General features: G+C 49.1%; 2 protein-coding genes across 3 annotated transcripts in view; both read right to left on the bottom strand.

Annotated features, from left to right (window-relative positions):
- Positions 1–604: 604 nt before the first annotated feature.
- Positions 605–15,894, bottom strand: part of LOC308569548 (uncharacterized protein) — a 54,167-nt gene continuing 38,877 nt past the window's right edge. For both annotated transcript variants that reach the window (XM_081163609.1, XM_081163610.1), the window contains one exon: positions 605–1,714. In XM_081163609.1, coding sequence (XP_081019735.1) covers positions 724–1,714 — 991 coding nt within the window. In that variant the 3' untranslated portion in view covers positions 605–723. The remainder of the gene's footprint in view (positions 1,715–15,894) is intronic.
- LOC308569678 (uncharacterized protein) lies at positions 14,198–15,837 on the bottom strand. The gene is made up of 2 exons (XM_081163906.1): positions 15,776–15,837; positions 14,198–15,308 (listed from the first exon to the last, which is right to left on the bottom strand). The coding sequence occupies exons 1-2, from the start codon at positions 15,779–15,781 to the stop codon at positions 14,400–14,402; spliced, it is 915 nt and encodes a 304-aa protein (XP_081020032.1). The 5' UTR covers positions 15,782–15,837; the 3' UTR covers positions 14,198–14,399.

Raw genomic sequence — 15,894 nt, 5'->3', positions numbered from 1 at the left:
CGTCCCTTTCTCTTTCCCATTCAACTGTGTTTTGTACGGGTTGTTTAATAATTTTTGCTTTATTACTTTTCCTTTTTGGTCTTCCCTCTGCATGAATTCTTTGATGGGAATTGAGACCATCCTTCCGATTGAAGCTCTTTCCACAGTCCAAGCACTGATAGGGTTTCTCCCCTGTATGAATTCTTTGATGGTGAGAGAGCGTTCCACTTTGACTGAAGCTCTTGTCCCTCAGTGTGAATTCTTTAATGGGAAGTGAGACGGATCCCCTGACTGAAGCTCTTCCCACATTCGAAGCACTGATAGGGTTTCTCCCCTGTATGAATTATTTGGTGCAAAGTGAGAGTCTTCCTGTGACTGAAGCTCTTCCCACATTCCAGGCATTTATATGGTTTCTCCCCTGTATGAATTCTTTGATGGACTGTGAAATGGGCACTGTTTCTGAAGCTCTTTCCACATTCCAGGCATGGATATGGTTTCTCCCCTGTATGAATTCTTTGATGTGAAGTGAGACTGTGATTGAGACTGAAGCTTTTCCCACATTCCAGGCATTGAAAGGGTTTCTCCCCTGTATGAATTCTTTGATGGGAAGTGAGATCACCTTTGATGGACTGTGAAATGGGCACTGTTTCTGAAGCTCTTTCCACATTCCAAGCACTGATATGGTTTCTACCCTGTATGAATTCTTTGATGGGAAGTGAGATTGGAGCTCTGACTGAAGCTCTTTTAACACTCGTGGCATTGAAAAGGTTTCTCCCCTGTGTGAATTCTTTGATCAGAAGTGAGACCATCCTTCCGAATGAACCTCATCCCACATTCCAAGCACTGATAGGGTTTTTTCCCAGTATGAATTCTTTGATGGGAAGTGAGACTGGAACTGTGACGAAAGCTCTTTTCACACTCATGGCATTGAAAAGGTTTCTCCCCTGTATGAATTCTTTGATGGGAAGAGAGCTTTGACCTATCCCTGAAGCTCTTTCCACATTCCAGGCACTGATAGGCTTTCTCCCCTGTATGAATTCTTTGATGAGAACTGAGATGGGAACTTTTTCTGAAGCTCGTTCCACATTCGAAGCAGTGATAGGGTTTCTCCCCCGTATGAATTCTTTGATGGGAAGTGAGATGATCCTTCTGATTGAAGTTCTTCCCACACTGCAAGCAATGATAGGGTTTCTCCCCCGTATGAATTCTTTGATGGGAAGTCAGATGGTGGCTGCAACTAAAGCTCTTTCCACATTCCATGCAGTTATAGGGTTTCTCTCCTGTATGAATTCTTTGATGGGAAGAGAGCGTTGTCCCCTCCTTGAAGCTCTTTCCACATTCGAAGCACTGATAGGGTTTCTCCCCCGTATGAATTCTTTGATGGGAAGTGAGGTTGGTTCTTTCACTGAAGCTCTTCCCACATTCGAAGCACTGATAGGGTTTCTCCCCTGTATGAATTCTTTGATGGGAAGTGAGATTGGTGCTTCGACTGAAGCTCTTCCCACATTCGAAGCACTGATAGGGTTTCTCCCCTGTATGAATTCTTTGATGGGAAGTGAGATGTGCACTTTGACTGAAGCTCTTCCCACATTCGAAGCACTGATAGGGTTTCTCCCCTGTATGAATTCTTTGATGGGAAGTGAGATGTGCACTTTGACTGAAGCTCTTCCCACACTGCAAGCAATGATAGGGTTTCTCCCCTGTATGAATTCTTTGATGGGAAGTGAGATGTGCACTTTCACTGAAGCTCTTTCCACATTCCATGCAGTTATAGGGTTTCTCCCCTGTATGAATTCTATGATGGGAAGCGAGACTGCCCTTCCAAGTGAAACTTTTTCCACATTCTCTGCACTGATGCAATTTCTCCCTACTCTTTGTTCTTTCATGTGAAGTGAAGCTATTCCTCCTAACGAAGTTCTTTCTTTGATGGGAGGTGGACTGGGAGCTCTGACGGATGTTCTCTCCACACTCTGAATATTTATATGACTTCTCTGCTATGTGGATTATGTTCTGGTCCCCCTTGTTCTTCTCTTCCAATTCTTCACCATCTGCAATGAAAAGAGACGCTAATTAGAGCCTCGGAAAGAAATGGCGCTCCAGATTATTGAACAAAATCCCCCCCCGCGAGACTTGAGTGCTCTGTTTCAGCCTCAAACAGACATCCTTGGAGTCTAACTTAATGTCACTGTCGATGTGTGGCATCTTTGACCCCCCCCCCAGCATTTCTGCATGACTGCGGGGCACCTGACTCTCTTGAAACCGGTGGGGCCACACTGCCAGAATACCGTGACGGGGCACAGATGACACAGAAGCATCAAATCCAACACCTGACCCCCCCTCCCCCAGCAATGCACTGCCATGTTAGTGTAAGTCACTCTGCATCGCTGTCCTGGACCCAAACCCCACTCAGAGCGAAGGCGACATGGTTCACATCCATTATTGAATAAAGTTAATAAATGCTTGTGACAGAGGAAGAACTGGAGTTAGGTGTGAGGCCTTACTATGGTTTTCACTGCCCTTGTTGATTGGTATTAACTGACATACTGCTTGGCTTTAATCTGGGATAGATTTTGTTTGGCTCAATCCTGGAATCCACTCCATCTCCGAGGTCAGTCTAATGCAGACAGAGCCAAAACAACAGACCTCACAGAAGTTATTTCAACTTCCCTAAAAGCTCTGAAGCCAATACTGAAGAAGGCCTGGAGGTTCAGACAAGCCTGGTCCTTGTTTAAAAAGGCATGACTAGATGGAGAACATTCAGAGAGGAAAGAGTTGATATCCCTCCATTCAGGGTTCACCGTGGGGATGTTAGAATCCCAGACACTGTTGGTCTCCCTCCAAACAGTGGAGGTTCAGGCAGGCAGGTGGAGGAGCCTGAAAAGGTGCTCCCCTTCTCCATCTCCATCCGCCTGCCTGCCTCCCCCCACCCCCAAGCTGAGCAAGCCCCAATACCTGTCCAGCTCCATCCATCCAAGTCACCAGATCTCTTGGAGGTCCCTGAGAGGGAACGCTCAGAGGTTGTGGGGAGGGATGCGGGAGACAACCTGATCAGGTCAACCGTCCATCTTCCCCCTTCCATCCTCGCTAGCTTTGCAGGATCCGTCTCTTTCATCCTTCCTGAGGAGTCGAGGAGCCTGGGAGAGAGGAAGAAGCAAAGGGAACCTCAGAGGCCCTGCGGGGATTCTCCTGCCCTAGATATTCTCCTGCCCCTGAAGAAGCACAAATGGGGCAGCCCCTTCCCAACACAAGCCCTTTTCCTAAACATCTCCAGTGGTTCCAATGTAGCCTTATTGGAGTTCACCGATTGGGTCTGCGTTGCTTCGTGACAGGAGGAAGGAAGTCAAAATGACACCGAGTTGGTTCAAAGAAAGAGTTTATTCTGCTCTCCGGATAGCAGAAGGCACTTGCGTGGTGAGTCCACAGCAAGTCCAAAGAAAAGACAAGTTACATGCAGTAGATATACCCTCCAGGCACCCTCTCCCTCCTTCCAACCACGTCAGCTTGTATACGTAGGTTGACAATGAAGCCTTAGCTTACAGGGGATTCATTTACCTACTTGCCCAGGACCGAGAACAAAAGCACCAGGGAAGCAACTTCTTCGGGGAAAAGAGTTTTATTGAGATCTGCGCAGAGGCTGCCAGTGGAATATCTTCCAAAGACTGGCGGCCCGTATACTGTGTTCAGCAAGCATTCTTATACCTGGGAGCATGCATTCGTCTCCCCAATCAGCTGGCAAGGTTACAACTTATTACCTTATACGGCATATGGCTATATGGCTAGCTAAGCTCCCCTCCCTCCCTTGTATGTGTGTTCTTCTTCTCTTGCATTACTGAAGCAGGAAGCAGGAAACAGGAAACAGCTTCTGGCCTACATAGCTGAAGCAATTGTGGTTTTAACCACAGCTGCTGCTAGCTGCTTAACCACAACTGCAGCAGTTAGCTTGGGTCCTGATATTATTGAGATTAACCCTTCCCTCTCCCTTCACTCCCTCCTCTTCTTATGAACAACCTAATCCTTAGGTTCGTTCTGGGGTATGGGCCTATACTCTCTCACATATCCCATTGAACTCAGTGGGGCTTTTGGACAGAACTTGGTGGCAAAACCAGTGGCGCCCTGTCCCCAATCCTAAAAACTGCAACCCCAGAGCATGGGCAGAAAGTAGACAAGTAGCTATTACATGTGGGTGCCCCCATGCTAGGTGCTTTGAATGGAGAGCCCAGTTCACACTCTTTGAGCTCTCTCACTGCAAGCCAGGCAGATGTTGTGGCCCTATTTGCCTCTGTCAGGGGTTGCCTAGGGACCAAATCTGTATGTGGAAGCAGAGGAGCTGGTGATACCACATTTTTGAAATATCATGAGACGAATACACCACTCCTCCTTAGATATTGTCTGTGTTTATACACAACCTTTGCAAGTCTCCAGTCTCAAAATGTGGCCCCACCCTGGCATGGAAGCCATCAAAGTATAGATCTTCCACATGTCCTAAATCTGTAGTGTTCTTAAGAATACCATGCATGTATACCCTTTATAAACTCCAGAGGTGAGCTTTACACTCCTCTTGTGACAAGATTCCCAAAGGCTGAGGGTAGCTTGATAAAACTAGCCTCTTGTGAGACTGCACCAATTTCCATTTCTTTTTTATCAAAACCCACAGACGCTCTGCTAGATTTTTCCAGAAGGTTTTACAAGTACCTTTCAAGATGGTTAGAATTTTATTACAGATAGCCAAAAAGGATTTTACGTGTTCCATGTCCTCTGTTAATAGTACAAGCCACCCAATGACTGATAATCCCAGAAGGTTGGGAGAAGGAGTCTTTTATCCTTGTTTAGCATTTCCTGAGGATAGATCTGAAATCTGCTTTCACATTAGTTTGTCTACTTGTTTAGCCTGAATAGGGGAGAGACATGTTTTGTTGCATCTGGGACAGAGGAAGTGGCCCAGTTGTGCTGCTGCAGATGCAGAAGGGCTTTTCTTCTCCCTGTGCTCCTCCCATGTGCAAATGTTCCCGTCTGGCTACAGCCTCTGTTCAGAAATGTGACTTATCCCTCAATCTGAAGGGGGTTTCTTTGCATGCCCCCATGCAGTGGCGTAGCAAGGTCAGGTGTTAGCTGGTGCGGAAAATGTCCTGTCACTCCCCCCCCCATTGATTTTGTTTTGACTTTATTTCATATTTTCTTACAAAGGAATGTGGATTCTGGGCCTCTGATAACAAGGAGGCCACTGGGGGCAGATACTTAAATCCACAGGATGGGTTCTGTTATTTTATTTATATTTATTGTTTATTTAATAAAGTTTATTTTTAAAAGCCTGCAAAACTGTTTACCAAAACATAAAACAAAACAAAAAATCACAGCAGTAAAATCAATGCTTTAAAACATACAAAATCTAAACTATTAAAACAGATTCAAATTCCTTCAGCTTCCCAAGCATCTGAGTAAGCTTGCCTAAACAAGACTGCTTTTAGCAGGTGCCTGAAAAGAGTCTAGCAAAGGCACTATTTATTGGGATTTCACCATGCTCTGTATTATCTGAAAAGGAAAACATTTATTTAAAAAGCCGGACTGCACAGCCTGGGAGTCTCATCATGATCAGCGGGACTTACTTATTCCTGAGCCGACGGTGCATAAGGTGGGCTAGAATCCTATGCACCCCCTGCATCCAACTTGTACCTAAAAATCTTCACAAACCTGCGCCAGAGAGTTGCAGAGTAGGAAGGGACCCCTGAGGGTCATCTAGCCAACCCCCTGGGGCAATGCAGCAATCTCAACTAGACCATCCCTGACCGATGGCCATCCAGCCTCTCCTCTGTGTGCCTTCTCCTTTTCTGCAGTGGTTCCCCATTTGGGGAAGGTCTCCCAAGAGAGGCTCGCCTGGACCCTTCCTGACATCTTGAGGTGCCAGGCAAAAACCTTTTTCTATAACTGGGTCTTTGTCTGGTTAGCATTCTATGGCCTTTGAAATATGTTTGTGGGAGGAGAGATCATTGCCTTTGCCTTTGTTTCATTATGCATTTGGTGTTCTAATTTTGCATGTTTATGTTGTGAATCGCCCTGTAAACTTTGGATGAAGGGCAGGATACAAATTTAACAATAACAACAACAACAATAATAGCAGCAGTGAACAGCTACAGTCAATCAGGGGTGCCAACTTGAATAAAACATTAGGAGGGAGCAGGCATCGGGCATAGCCAGGATTTATGTTAAGGGGCAGAATCTCAGTCAATTAAGGATTTAATTCTCCCCATCGGACGCCCATGGGCCCAAGTAAGCCCCACCCTGCAAAGCTGATCCCAAGATGCAGCGTGCACACACCAGTTGAATGGCAATGCCCATTAATGGGGGGGGGCTCAAATATTTAATGGGGGAACCAAAGGGACCTCGGTGCCCTGGGGTATGCCAATCTATGAGGAAGAGAAGCAGGCTTTGTTGCTCTCTCTCCCACCATCCCCCCTCCCCACTTTTTGGCCTTCGTTTCTACATCATTCTGGCAGGCAGAAATCCAGCAGGTCAGGAGGATTTCCTGTCAATATTGTTGCTGGAATGTTTGCAGTGACTGTGAGCTTCCATTGGATCATTGCAATGGATTGCATTGCATTGCATTTGAATCATGGTGCAGAGTCCCATGGACTGCAAGAAGATCCAACCTCTCCATTCTGAAGGAAATCAGCCCTGAGTGCTCACTGGAAGGACAGATCCTGAAGCTGAGGCTCCAAGACTTTGGCCCCCTCATGAGAAGAGAAGACTCCCTGGAAAAGACCCTGATGTTGGGAAAGATGGAGGGCGCAAGGAGAAGGACGAGATGGTGGGACAGTGTTCTGGAAGCTACCAGCATGAGGGAGGCAGTGGAAGACAGGAGGGCCTGGCCTGCTCTGGTCCAGGGGGTCACGAAGGGATTTCTGCACCAGGTCAAGGAATCTGTTGCCCCCCAATTACACTCCGCCCCCCCCTGTATTTTGCCCCACCAAAGGTGCAACTCTACCTGAAGCACAGGAACGAAGCAGCCAAAGGTACTTGATGACCTCCCTCCCCCCCCCCCGGGCGCCCCACCTTCCTTCCCCGGCTTGTTTCGGCCCCTCTCCCCCTCCTCCTCTCCGCCCCTCTCCCCCCAACTCCTGGGGCGACGCCTGCCTGCCATTTCTGCGCCTCCTTTGCCTTCTGCCATGTCTTGGGGGTCTCCCCCCACCGAGCAGGGACCCCCATGCCCCTCCCTGCCCCCTGGGACCCCCTTCTCCCCACGGCGCCCTCCGGGGGAAGAGAGAGGAGACTCACCCAGGAAGCTTGGGCCAAGGGAGAGAAGAAAGCAGCAGGAAGGGAAGTGGGCAGGGAGGGAGGACCTGCGCCCCCTTCACTTCCTGTCCTCTCTAGGAATCCAGCTCGGCTCCTTTTAACCCTTGCCAAGCCGAGGGCACCGAGCCCGCCTCTCCCTCTCCCTGGCTGCTTCTGCGCCTGCGCTCCAGGGGCTGCCCCCTTCCCTCCCTCTGGGCCAAGGACTCTGCCCCAAGGAGCCCACATCGAAGCAGACTAGCATAACAGCAAGGGAGGCGGGGGGGCATGGGGGGGTTACCTTGGCTCTGCCCCTCCCCCAAAATAGAGGCTCCAGGATCCCTAGGAAAGGCTGGGATGGAGAAGAAGCGAAGGTCTGCGCAGTGGCAGGAGGTGTCTTGGGCTCAGAGATGGCTCCATCAAGACACCCCTTTTAAAAAACCCCTCCAGCTCAGTGAGTGGGGGGAAGGATGGAGGGGGCAGCTTCCCAGACAGGAGATCCCCCTCCCAAAAATGATCTCCCCCCCCCCAGCGGATTTTGACCCCATTTCCCGCCCGAGCGGGGCTGGACCAATCAGAAGCCTCTCCATTGGACAGCTGGCCAATCCCCTTTCAGATTCCCCTGGGCCTGGTCTCCTTCGCCTGGTTTCCTGAGGGAGTTTCCCCCCCCCAGTTTCCCTCTTGGCTGCTCCCTCTCCTTCTCCTTCATGGACTTCTCCGCAACCCTTCCCCTCTGCAGGGAGGTGGGACCGATTCGGATGGTCCGGCTTCCAGAGAGTGGTAGGGGATGCTTTATCCCAAGTTGATGGCCTTTCAGCTGATTCCCTGGTTGCACGCTGGAATGCGGAGTCAACCAGGGCTACTGACTGTCTGGCTCCGAAGCGCCCTCTCTGACTGCATGGAGCCCGGACATCCCCGTGGTTTTCTTTGGAGCTGAGGGTGAGGAAACAAACGCTGACATGGCTAGAGTGCCGGTGGCAGAAAACTCATTCTGAATCAGACCGGACACGGGTTAGAGCTCAACGTCGAGCCTACCAAGTGGCAATGGCGACGAGTCCCACGCTCTCAGGTTTCTCCTCCCAGCTGAAGGAGGGTGGCACCTTCAGGTTCCAGCGCTCACAGGGCATCCTCAGCCACCTTCCTGCCATGATGGCTTTGCCTCCGCAGGGCAGCCTCTCTCCTCGCCATGTTGGCCCAGCGGAGGAGGCCTCTCCATTGGGAGATGTCAGGCAAGATGCCTTGGGGGATCTTCCAGGTTATCGGCCAGAACAGGAGGAGGGAAAGCCCCACCTGTCTCTGAAGCCAAAGAAGAAGTGGGGCTTTATCCCCTCAAAGGGGGAAGGTTCCCTCAGGGGAGTTTGACCCCTGGACCGGCTTCCTTCGTCACCCCAAGAGCCAGAACAAGCAGAAGGGCTCCACCTGCAGGCCTAGAGGAAAGAGGGGCTCTTCCCCAGACAAGGCTGGAGACTCCCCTTCTGGCCCCTCGGGGTCCCAGGAGCCCTTTCTGGATGGCCCTCACTTGCCCCCCAAATGGGCCAAGACATCTGTTCCTCCCCCTCAGGCAGTAGTTCAACAGAAGTTGCCCTCACTCCGGATCCCTAGGGGTCTCAGGGGGCCACTGGAGCCCAGTGGGGGCACTCTGGGGAACTGGTTGAACTGGGCTCCTCCTGGTCTAGCCCAAACAAGAAAGGGAGCTCTCAGAAGAGGAAGCCATTGCGGAGAGAACCGAGCTTGGCTGTTCTCTGCTGAAGGTCTCCTGCCGTTCTTCCATGGCTTCCTGGGGGCTGCAATGGCCAGAGGAAGAGACAGCCCCCTCCCCCAGCCTGAATCCCCTGCAGGGCCCTTGGGAGCAACCAGAGCTCTTCCTCTTGCCATGGCTAAGCCTGCCCTAGTTTCCTTCCCAAAGGCCTTGGAGGTGTAGGGATGATCACGGGGTCCTGAAGGAGCACACTCCCCACCCACAGGCAGCCACAGTCTGCCTGCACGCGTGACCTTGGGGTGCGGGGCACCCCCCCTCACAGACAAGCCACAGCTGTCTGAATATCGTACCCTCTGTCTAACCTTTTGCGGTCTCAGTAGTCTGTAGTGTCCTGTCTGTAACCTTTGTCTCGGAGACCTTTTGTCTCCTTCGTCTTACACTGTGCAAGGGGAAAATGATGCAGTGGAAACAGGTGCCAAAATAACTTTGTACTACCCCACTATCTCGGGACTGGAAGATGTGTAAAGGTCACAGCCCCAAATGTATCTGCCTGGGTTTGCATATTTGGGTCGATAAAATGAGTCTCCACAGGGCTGGCTGGCAGCTTGCATGCAGCTCACCTGTGCGCAGCTCACCTGCATTATCACCTCCTGCCTCATGTCCATCACTTCAGGAGGAACCTTGTGGTGCAAAGGGGGAACCCCAAATGGCAAACGGCGAAAGGAAAATTGTACAGCATCTTTCCAGATGAGTCAATGAATCGCCTCCAAGTTCCAGGGACTGATCCGCCCTGGCTTCCTCCTTGGAGGTCACTTCCGAAGGAGAAGGGGTCCCAGGTCTCCATGGCAGAAACGGGGGAAAGCGTCCCTGAGTCCTGCATTCGAGGCTGATACTTTCGCCTTTCAGGCTTCGGCCACCTTTTCCGTGGTGTTTATGTGAGCTGTAGAGATGGGATCGCATGCAGACATTCCCTAGTTTAATAAGGATCCTGTGAAAAAGATGGGCTCTGCTTTGGAATAATGCCCTCCCCCAACTGTGAAATGAACTTAACAGTATGAAAAAAAATGTTTTAAAATTTATCGCTGATTCATTTTTTGAATGTTTTAAGAATTGTTTCTATTAATAATTTTAGTATTTCAGTCTCATTATAAATCACTTTCAAATTTATTTTTTCCATTCAGTCATGTGTATGTAGCAGAATTCAAAAAGCGGTTCCTAGACTGGAGGTTACCCACAGAAACCCAAAAGAAAAGGAGGAAGTCTCCAAGTGGAAAGATAGGCTTTTATTGAAATACAAATGTTCCTGCAGAGAACCACATCCCAAAAAGCGTTGCCACAGAAACTCGGGAGCTAAAGATGCTCTTCTGGCAGTGGGACAAAATGTCATGGCTCAAGTCTTGAGGTCAGAAACCGGAAAATACTGGTTCCTTCCGGAAAGTTCTTTTCTGCTGAGGCAGCTGGATATATCCAGGAAAAGGCTGGATATTAAATAATAATAATAAATAATAATAATAAATTTTATTTCTATCCCACCCTCCCCAGCTGAAGCCAGGCTCAGGGCGGCTAACATCAATAAAATAGTACAACATTCTAAAATCAATTCATTATAAAATTAATTCAAATCAAATTGATGGCAACCATTAGACTAAAGTTCTGTGAAGATTACCAAAAGAGGGAGTCAGGCTGTTCCCTGACCAAAGGCCTGGTGGAACAGCTCTGTCTTGCAGGCCCTGCGGAAAGATGTCAAGTCCCGCAGGGCCCTGGTCTCTTGTGACAGAGCGTTCCACCAGATTGGAGCCACAGCCGAAAAAGCCCTGGCTCTAGCTTAGGCCAGCCTAACCTCTCTGTCGCCTGGGACCTTCAGGATGTTTTTGTTTGAAGACTGTAAGTTCCTCTGTGGGACATACCAGGAGTGGTGGTCCCATAGGTATGAGGGTCCTAGGCCGTATAGGGCTTTAAAGGTTAGAACCAGCACCTTAAACCTGATCCTGTACTCCATTGGGAGCCAGTGCAGCTGGTATAGCACCGGGTGAATGTGATCTCGCAGCGAGGACCCCGTAAGGAGTCTCGCCACTGCATTCTGCACCCGCTGGAGTTTCTGGGTCAGTCTCAAGGGCAGCCCCACGTAGAGCGAGTTACAATGATCCAGTCTGGAGGTGACTGTCGCGTAGATCACAGTGGCTAGGTCAGGGCGAGAGAGGTAAGGAGCCAACTGCTTAGCTTGGCGGAGATGGAAAAATGCCACCTTTGTTATAGCTGCAATCTGCGCCTCTGTGGAAAGGGAGGTGTCGAAGATTACACCCAAACTCTTAACGGACGGTGCTGGCACTAATTGCGCCCCGCAAGAGATGGGAGTTGCCCCCCCCCAGTCCCATATCGTCCCGTCCCAGCCAAAGGACCTCTGTCTTCGAAGGATTTAACTTCAACCGGCTCCCACGTAACCATCCAGCCATAGCTTTCAAACATCTGATCAGTGTGTCTGGGGCCGAGTCAGGATGGCCATCCATTAACAGATAGAGTTGGGAGTCATCAGCATACTGATGGCAGCCTAGCCCAAAACTCTGGACAAGCAGGGTGAGGGGGCACATAAAGATGATGAAAAGCATCAGGAAGAGTATCGCACCCTGAGGCACTCCACACACCAAGAAGTGGCGTGATGACAATTCCCCCCCAAGGGCCACCCTCTGTCCCCGACCAGAGAGAAACGAGCGCAGCCATTGAAGGACTGTGCCCTGGATCCCCACATCGGCAAGGCGGTGGTCCAAGAGTTTGTGACTGACCATGTTGAAGGCTGCTGATAGGTCTAGAAGAATCAGCAGCCCTGACCCGCCTCGATCCAGCTGCCTGCACAGATCATCTGTTAGGGCGGCCAGAGCCGTCTCGGTCCCATGACCAGCGTGGAAGCTGGACTGGAATGGATCCAGAGCCGATGTTTCATCCAGAAACCCACCAAGCTGTTCAGCAACCGCTCTCTCAATCACCTTACCCAGGAATAGAAGATTCGAAACCGGGCGATAATTGGATAGATCTAAGGGATCTAATGATGTTTCCTTTAAGAGCGGGCGCACCACTGCCTCCTTCAATTCCCCTGGGAATGTCCTGGTGCCAAGGGACAAATTGATGATATCCCCTAGGGGCCCCCGCACCTCATCTGGACACGCTCTAATCAGCCAAGACGGGCACAGGTCGAGAGGACAGGTGGTGGGCTTTCCAGCTCGGAGGAGTCTGTCCACATCGGCTGGGGATATCTGGTCAAAGTGGTCCAGGACTTCCGGGGTGGCGCCTCCAGTGATGGCGGACTCCCTCTGAACTGGAGGGACAAGCTCTGCAAGAAACGGGTCTTTCCGCTGCGGCGTAGCGGGGACCCTTCTGAAAATCACAGGCGGATGAAGCCTGTGACCGTGGGACTCGGCGGGCACCTTTAGCACCCCCCAACCCACTAAGGAACCCAGAAACGGGTTCCGAAGTGAAGAGGGGGAAGTGGCGCTGTGCTGTGTGTCGACTGCTTTTTCTGCAGAGCGAAGCCGCACAGCCGTTGCTGGAGAGCGCTGCCTTTTTCCTGGGACAATTTGGCATTGAAAATAACTAACCGTGAGTACTGGAACGCTACATAACTGGATTTTAATCAAGCATTGGCGAAATAAAAGGAACTTGGACTCTAAAAATTTGGTACTGATACGGAAAGGGTTAAACAGGAAGTCACTCTTCCGTTTTCTTGTAGTTACAACAAAGCAAAGTCAATGTAAACTGGAGCCTTAAAAATCACTTTTAAAGGATCGTCTTTCACCATTTAAAATTGTGGAACCCCCCTTCGGAAGCAGGAGAAGAAGGGGGATTTTTACTGAGTTGTTTAAACCTGCGGAAATAAAGTTAAAGTAAAGTAACTTTCCACTGTCCTGATCCTGGAGCGGGGTGTCAGATTTGACGTTTGAAGCTTATTGACCAGAAATAAATGCTTTGACAGATGGTCAAAAGGAGGGAAACATTGTGATTCCACTGTTTCCTTTCGCTCTTTTATGGACAAAATATTTTAAAGAAGAAACTCTGTTGCTATTGTTTTCAAGGAAAAGAACAATCAGAAGTTTCTCCCCCTAGAGGGGAACTATGAAACTATAACTAATTCCTGGGAACTTGCAGCTGTTTACTGTACAACTGTGGGAAAGAGTTTTTGTGACCTTGCAGGACAATGCCTTCAGAAGCACTGTTGGGTGCTTTCTGTAATATAAGTGCCCAATTGGATCAGTTATGTCTGAAGATGGATTTTATGACAAAAGCTGCCAGTGCCTTTGGTCAGGTAGTGAAAAATCATATGGAGCCCACTGAGGAACTAAAACAGGAGTGTGCCACGACAGAACAACAGAAAGAAGAGGATTCTGCTGAATCTGGGACGCCAAGGATGGAGGGACTCTCAGCCCAGCAGGAAAGTGAGCTTTTGGATTTGGCAAATGAACTTGGAAAAAAACAGACTTGGAAAGATAAAGTTTGGACTGAACTGGAAATGGGGGGTTGGACTGACCACCCTATGCAGGGATATTTGGACTTTCCGAGTCTGGAAATGGATCTCCAGAGGTTTGGAGCCGTTGGGACTTCCAATTTTGGAGGGAATCTGAAATATGTTTTAAAACACCATATGGAGCTTAGTCTGGACTATGAGAAAGGGGCTGATTTGTTGAAAAGGGTCAAAAACACTACAAAGCTGGAGTTCCCGCGAGTGAAAGGAAAATATGAAGAAGAGTTGCGAAAGGGACATGGAAGAGATTTGAAGGCCTCGGATATTAGGGCACCAGGTTAATGTGCCAGACTAATGGGAAAAAGAAAGGACTGACAACCCCAGGACCGGGGGGAGGGGACACTGGAAGAAGATTGGATTGCTTTTATTTTATTGTATTTTCTTTTTTGTATTATTATTAGAAATGTTTGATGAATGTCGGGAAAATGTTGAAAGGAAATTATTGGGCTCTTGCTAAAATGTTTAAAGAATTTGGTAAAAAAGGTAATGGTTATGAGAAGTTGGTAAAAAAGATTTAAGTTTTAAGCTTTAAGGTTGTTTTTATATGACAAAATGAGAATAGAGTAAGGTAACATAATGATTAAATATTATGAATTATGGATTTAAGTTTTAAGCATTAAGGGTTTTTTTTATAAGATAAGATGATAATAGAGTAGGGTAAAGGAATGACAGAATATTATGAACTTTGAAAAGGATTTGCTGTGACAATTATTAATCAAGATACAAGAGATGGAAGGAGGAGGAGGAGGTCATGGAAAGAAGGTAATGGAAATTGGAGAATTTGAAAAGGATGGTTCTATTTTTGTTTTTTCTCTTATGTTTTTGTTTTTTCTTCTTTTTTGTAATTTTGTCTTTTTTTGTGTGTATTTTTTTTAAAAAAAATCTTTTGTTTCAATAAATATTATTATTAAAAAAAACAAAGTGATCGAATACTGGGCCCGAGGACAGTCAAGGGGCCTCCAGTTCCTTTATTGTATCCAAATTGGCAGCGAGGTCATGGCGGAGCAACAGGACCTTCTCCACAAAAAAGCTCGCAAATGCCTCACAGCTGTGTGTCAAATTGTTATTTAAATTTGGCTGTCCGTCCAGGGACATTAAAGGCCTAATTATACTAAATAATTGCGGCGGGCGAGAGCTAGCAGATGCAATGGAAGCCGAGAAGTAAGACTTCTTAGCGGCCTTCACTGCCATCTCGTAGGTTTTCATAAAAACCCTATAAGATGTTCTTGAGGCTCTGTCATGGGCACCCCGCCATACTTGCTCTAGCCGTCTGAGGTCCTGCTTCATTTTCCAGAGCTCCTCGGAAAACCAGGGAGCCCGGTTTCTGCGGGGTCGCAGAGGGCGCTTAGGTGCGATCTCATCGATGGCTGCCAGGAGCTGGGTATTCCAGCCGTCAACAAGCTCAATCAATGAGTCGCCAGGGGGAGCAAGGTCCCGCAAGGCTTGGCGGAATCTATCAGGGTCCATCAGCCTCTGCAGGCGAGCCCAAATTGGCTCGCCACCTAAGCAGGGTGGGGGTGGAAAGTCAATCCTGGCTTTCAGAGCGTAGTGATCAGACCATGGCACCTTCATTGAAGGAGACATGATCACATCTATACCTACGCCAAAGATCAAATCCAGCATGTGGCCTGCTTGATGTGTGGGGCCCGAAACAAACTGGGAGAGCCCTAGTGTCGCCATGGAAGACACCAGGTCCAGAGCCTGTGAGGAGGGAGTGGCATCATCATGGATGTTGAAGTCCCCCAATACCAATAGGTTCAGAAACTCCAAGGCCCAGCCGGCCACCGCTTCCAGTAGGCCTGACAGGGTGGCTGCTGGAGCGCTAGGTGGCCGGTACACCAGACAGACAGCCAAGCTCTCCTCGGAGCCCCACACTAGGCCAACACATTCAATGCCGGAGATCAATGGCGATGGTAGAGCCCTGAAAGGACAATCTTCCCGGATTAATAATGCCACCCCTCCCCCCCCCGGCTCACAGTCCGTGACTGGTGGAGGACGGAGAAACCCGGGGGTGCCATCTCTCGTAAGGTAACTGTTTCTCCTTCGCGCACCCAGGTCTCCGTCACACAAGCCACGTCGACCCCCTGTGAGGTAAAGAAGTCTCGCAGGGTGGCGGTTTTGTTGCCTATAGACCTGGCATTGCACAGCACCAGTGACGGAGGTGAGTAATCCTTGCTCACCCTACCCTCGTCCCTCGGGATGGGGCGCAGATTGGAAGGGGTACGAGCATATCTGTATCTCGATCCCCTTCGCCTATGACATTTGCCCCCACCGCCATACCTCCCTCGCCCCTTCACGGTAGAAACCCCAAGCCTCATACTAGCCTCCATTTACAAAATAGTAACGCAAAATAAAACAAAAACAATTATACTAAAATAAAACTAATCCCCACCCCACTCAACATTTATCCCACCCCAAAACAAAACAAAATAAGAATACATAA

This window comes from Podarcis bocagei (genome assembly GCF_964188305.1).
Source record: "Podarcis bocagei genome assembly, chromosome: 12".
Taxonomy (NCBI): Eukaryota; Metazoa; Chordata; class Lepidosauria; order Squamata; family Lacertidae; genus Podarcis; species Podarcis bocagei.
The sequence above is the reverse complement of the archived record's forward strand: the minus strand, read 5'-3'. Positions and strand labels throughout refer to the sequence as shown.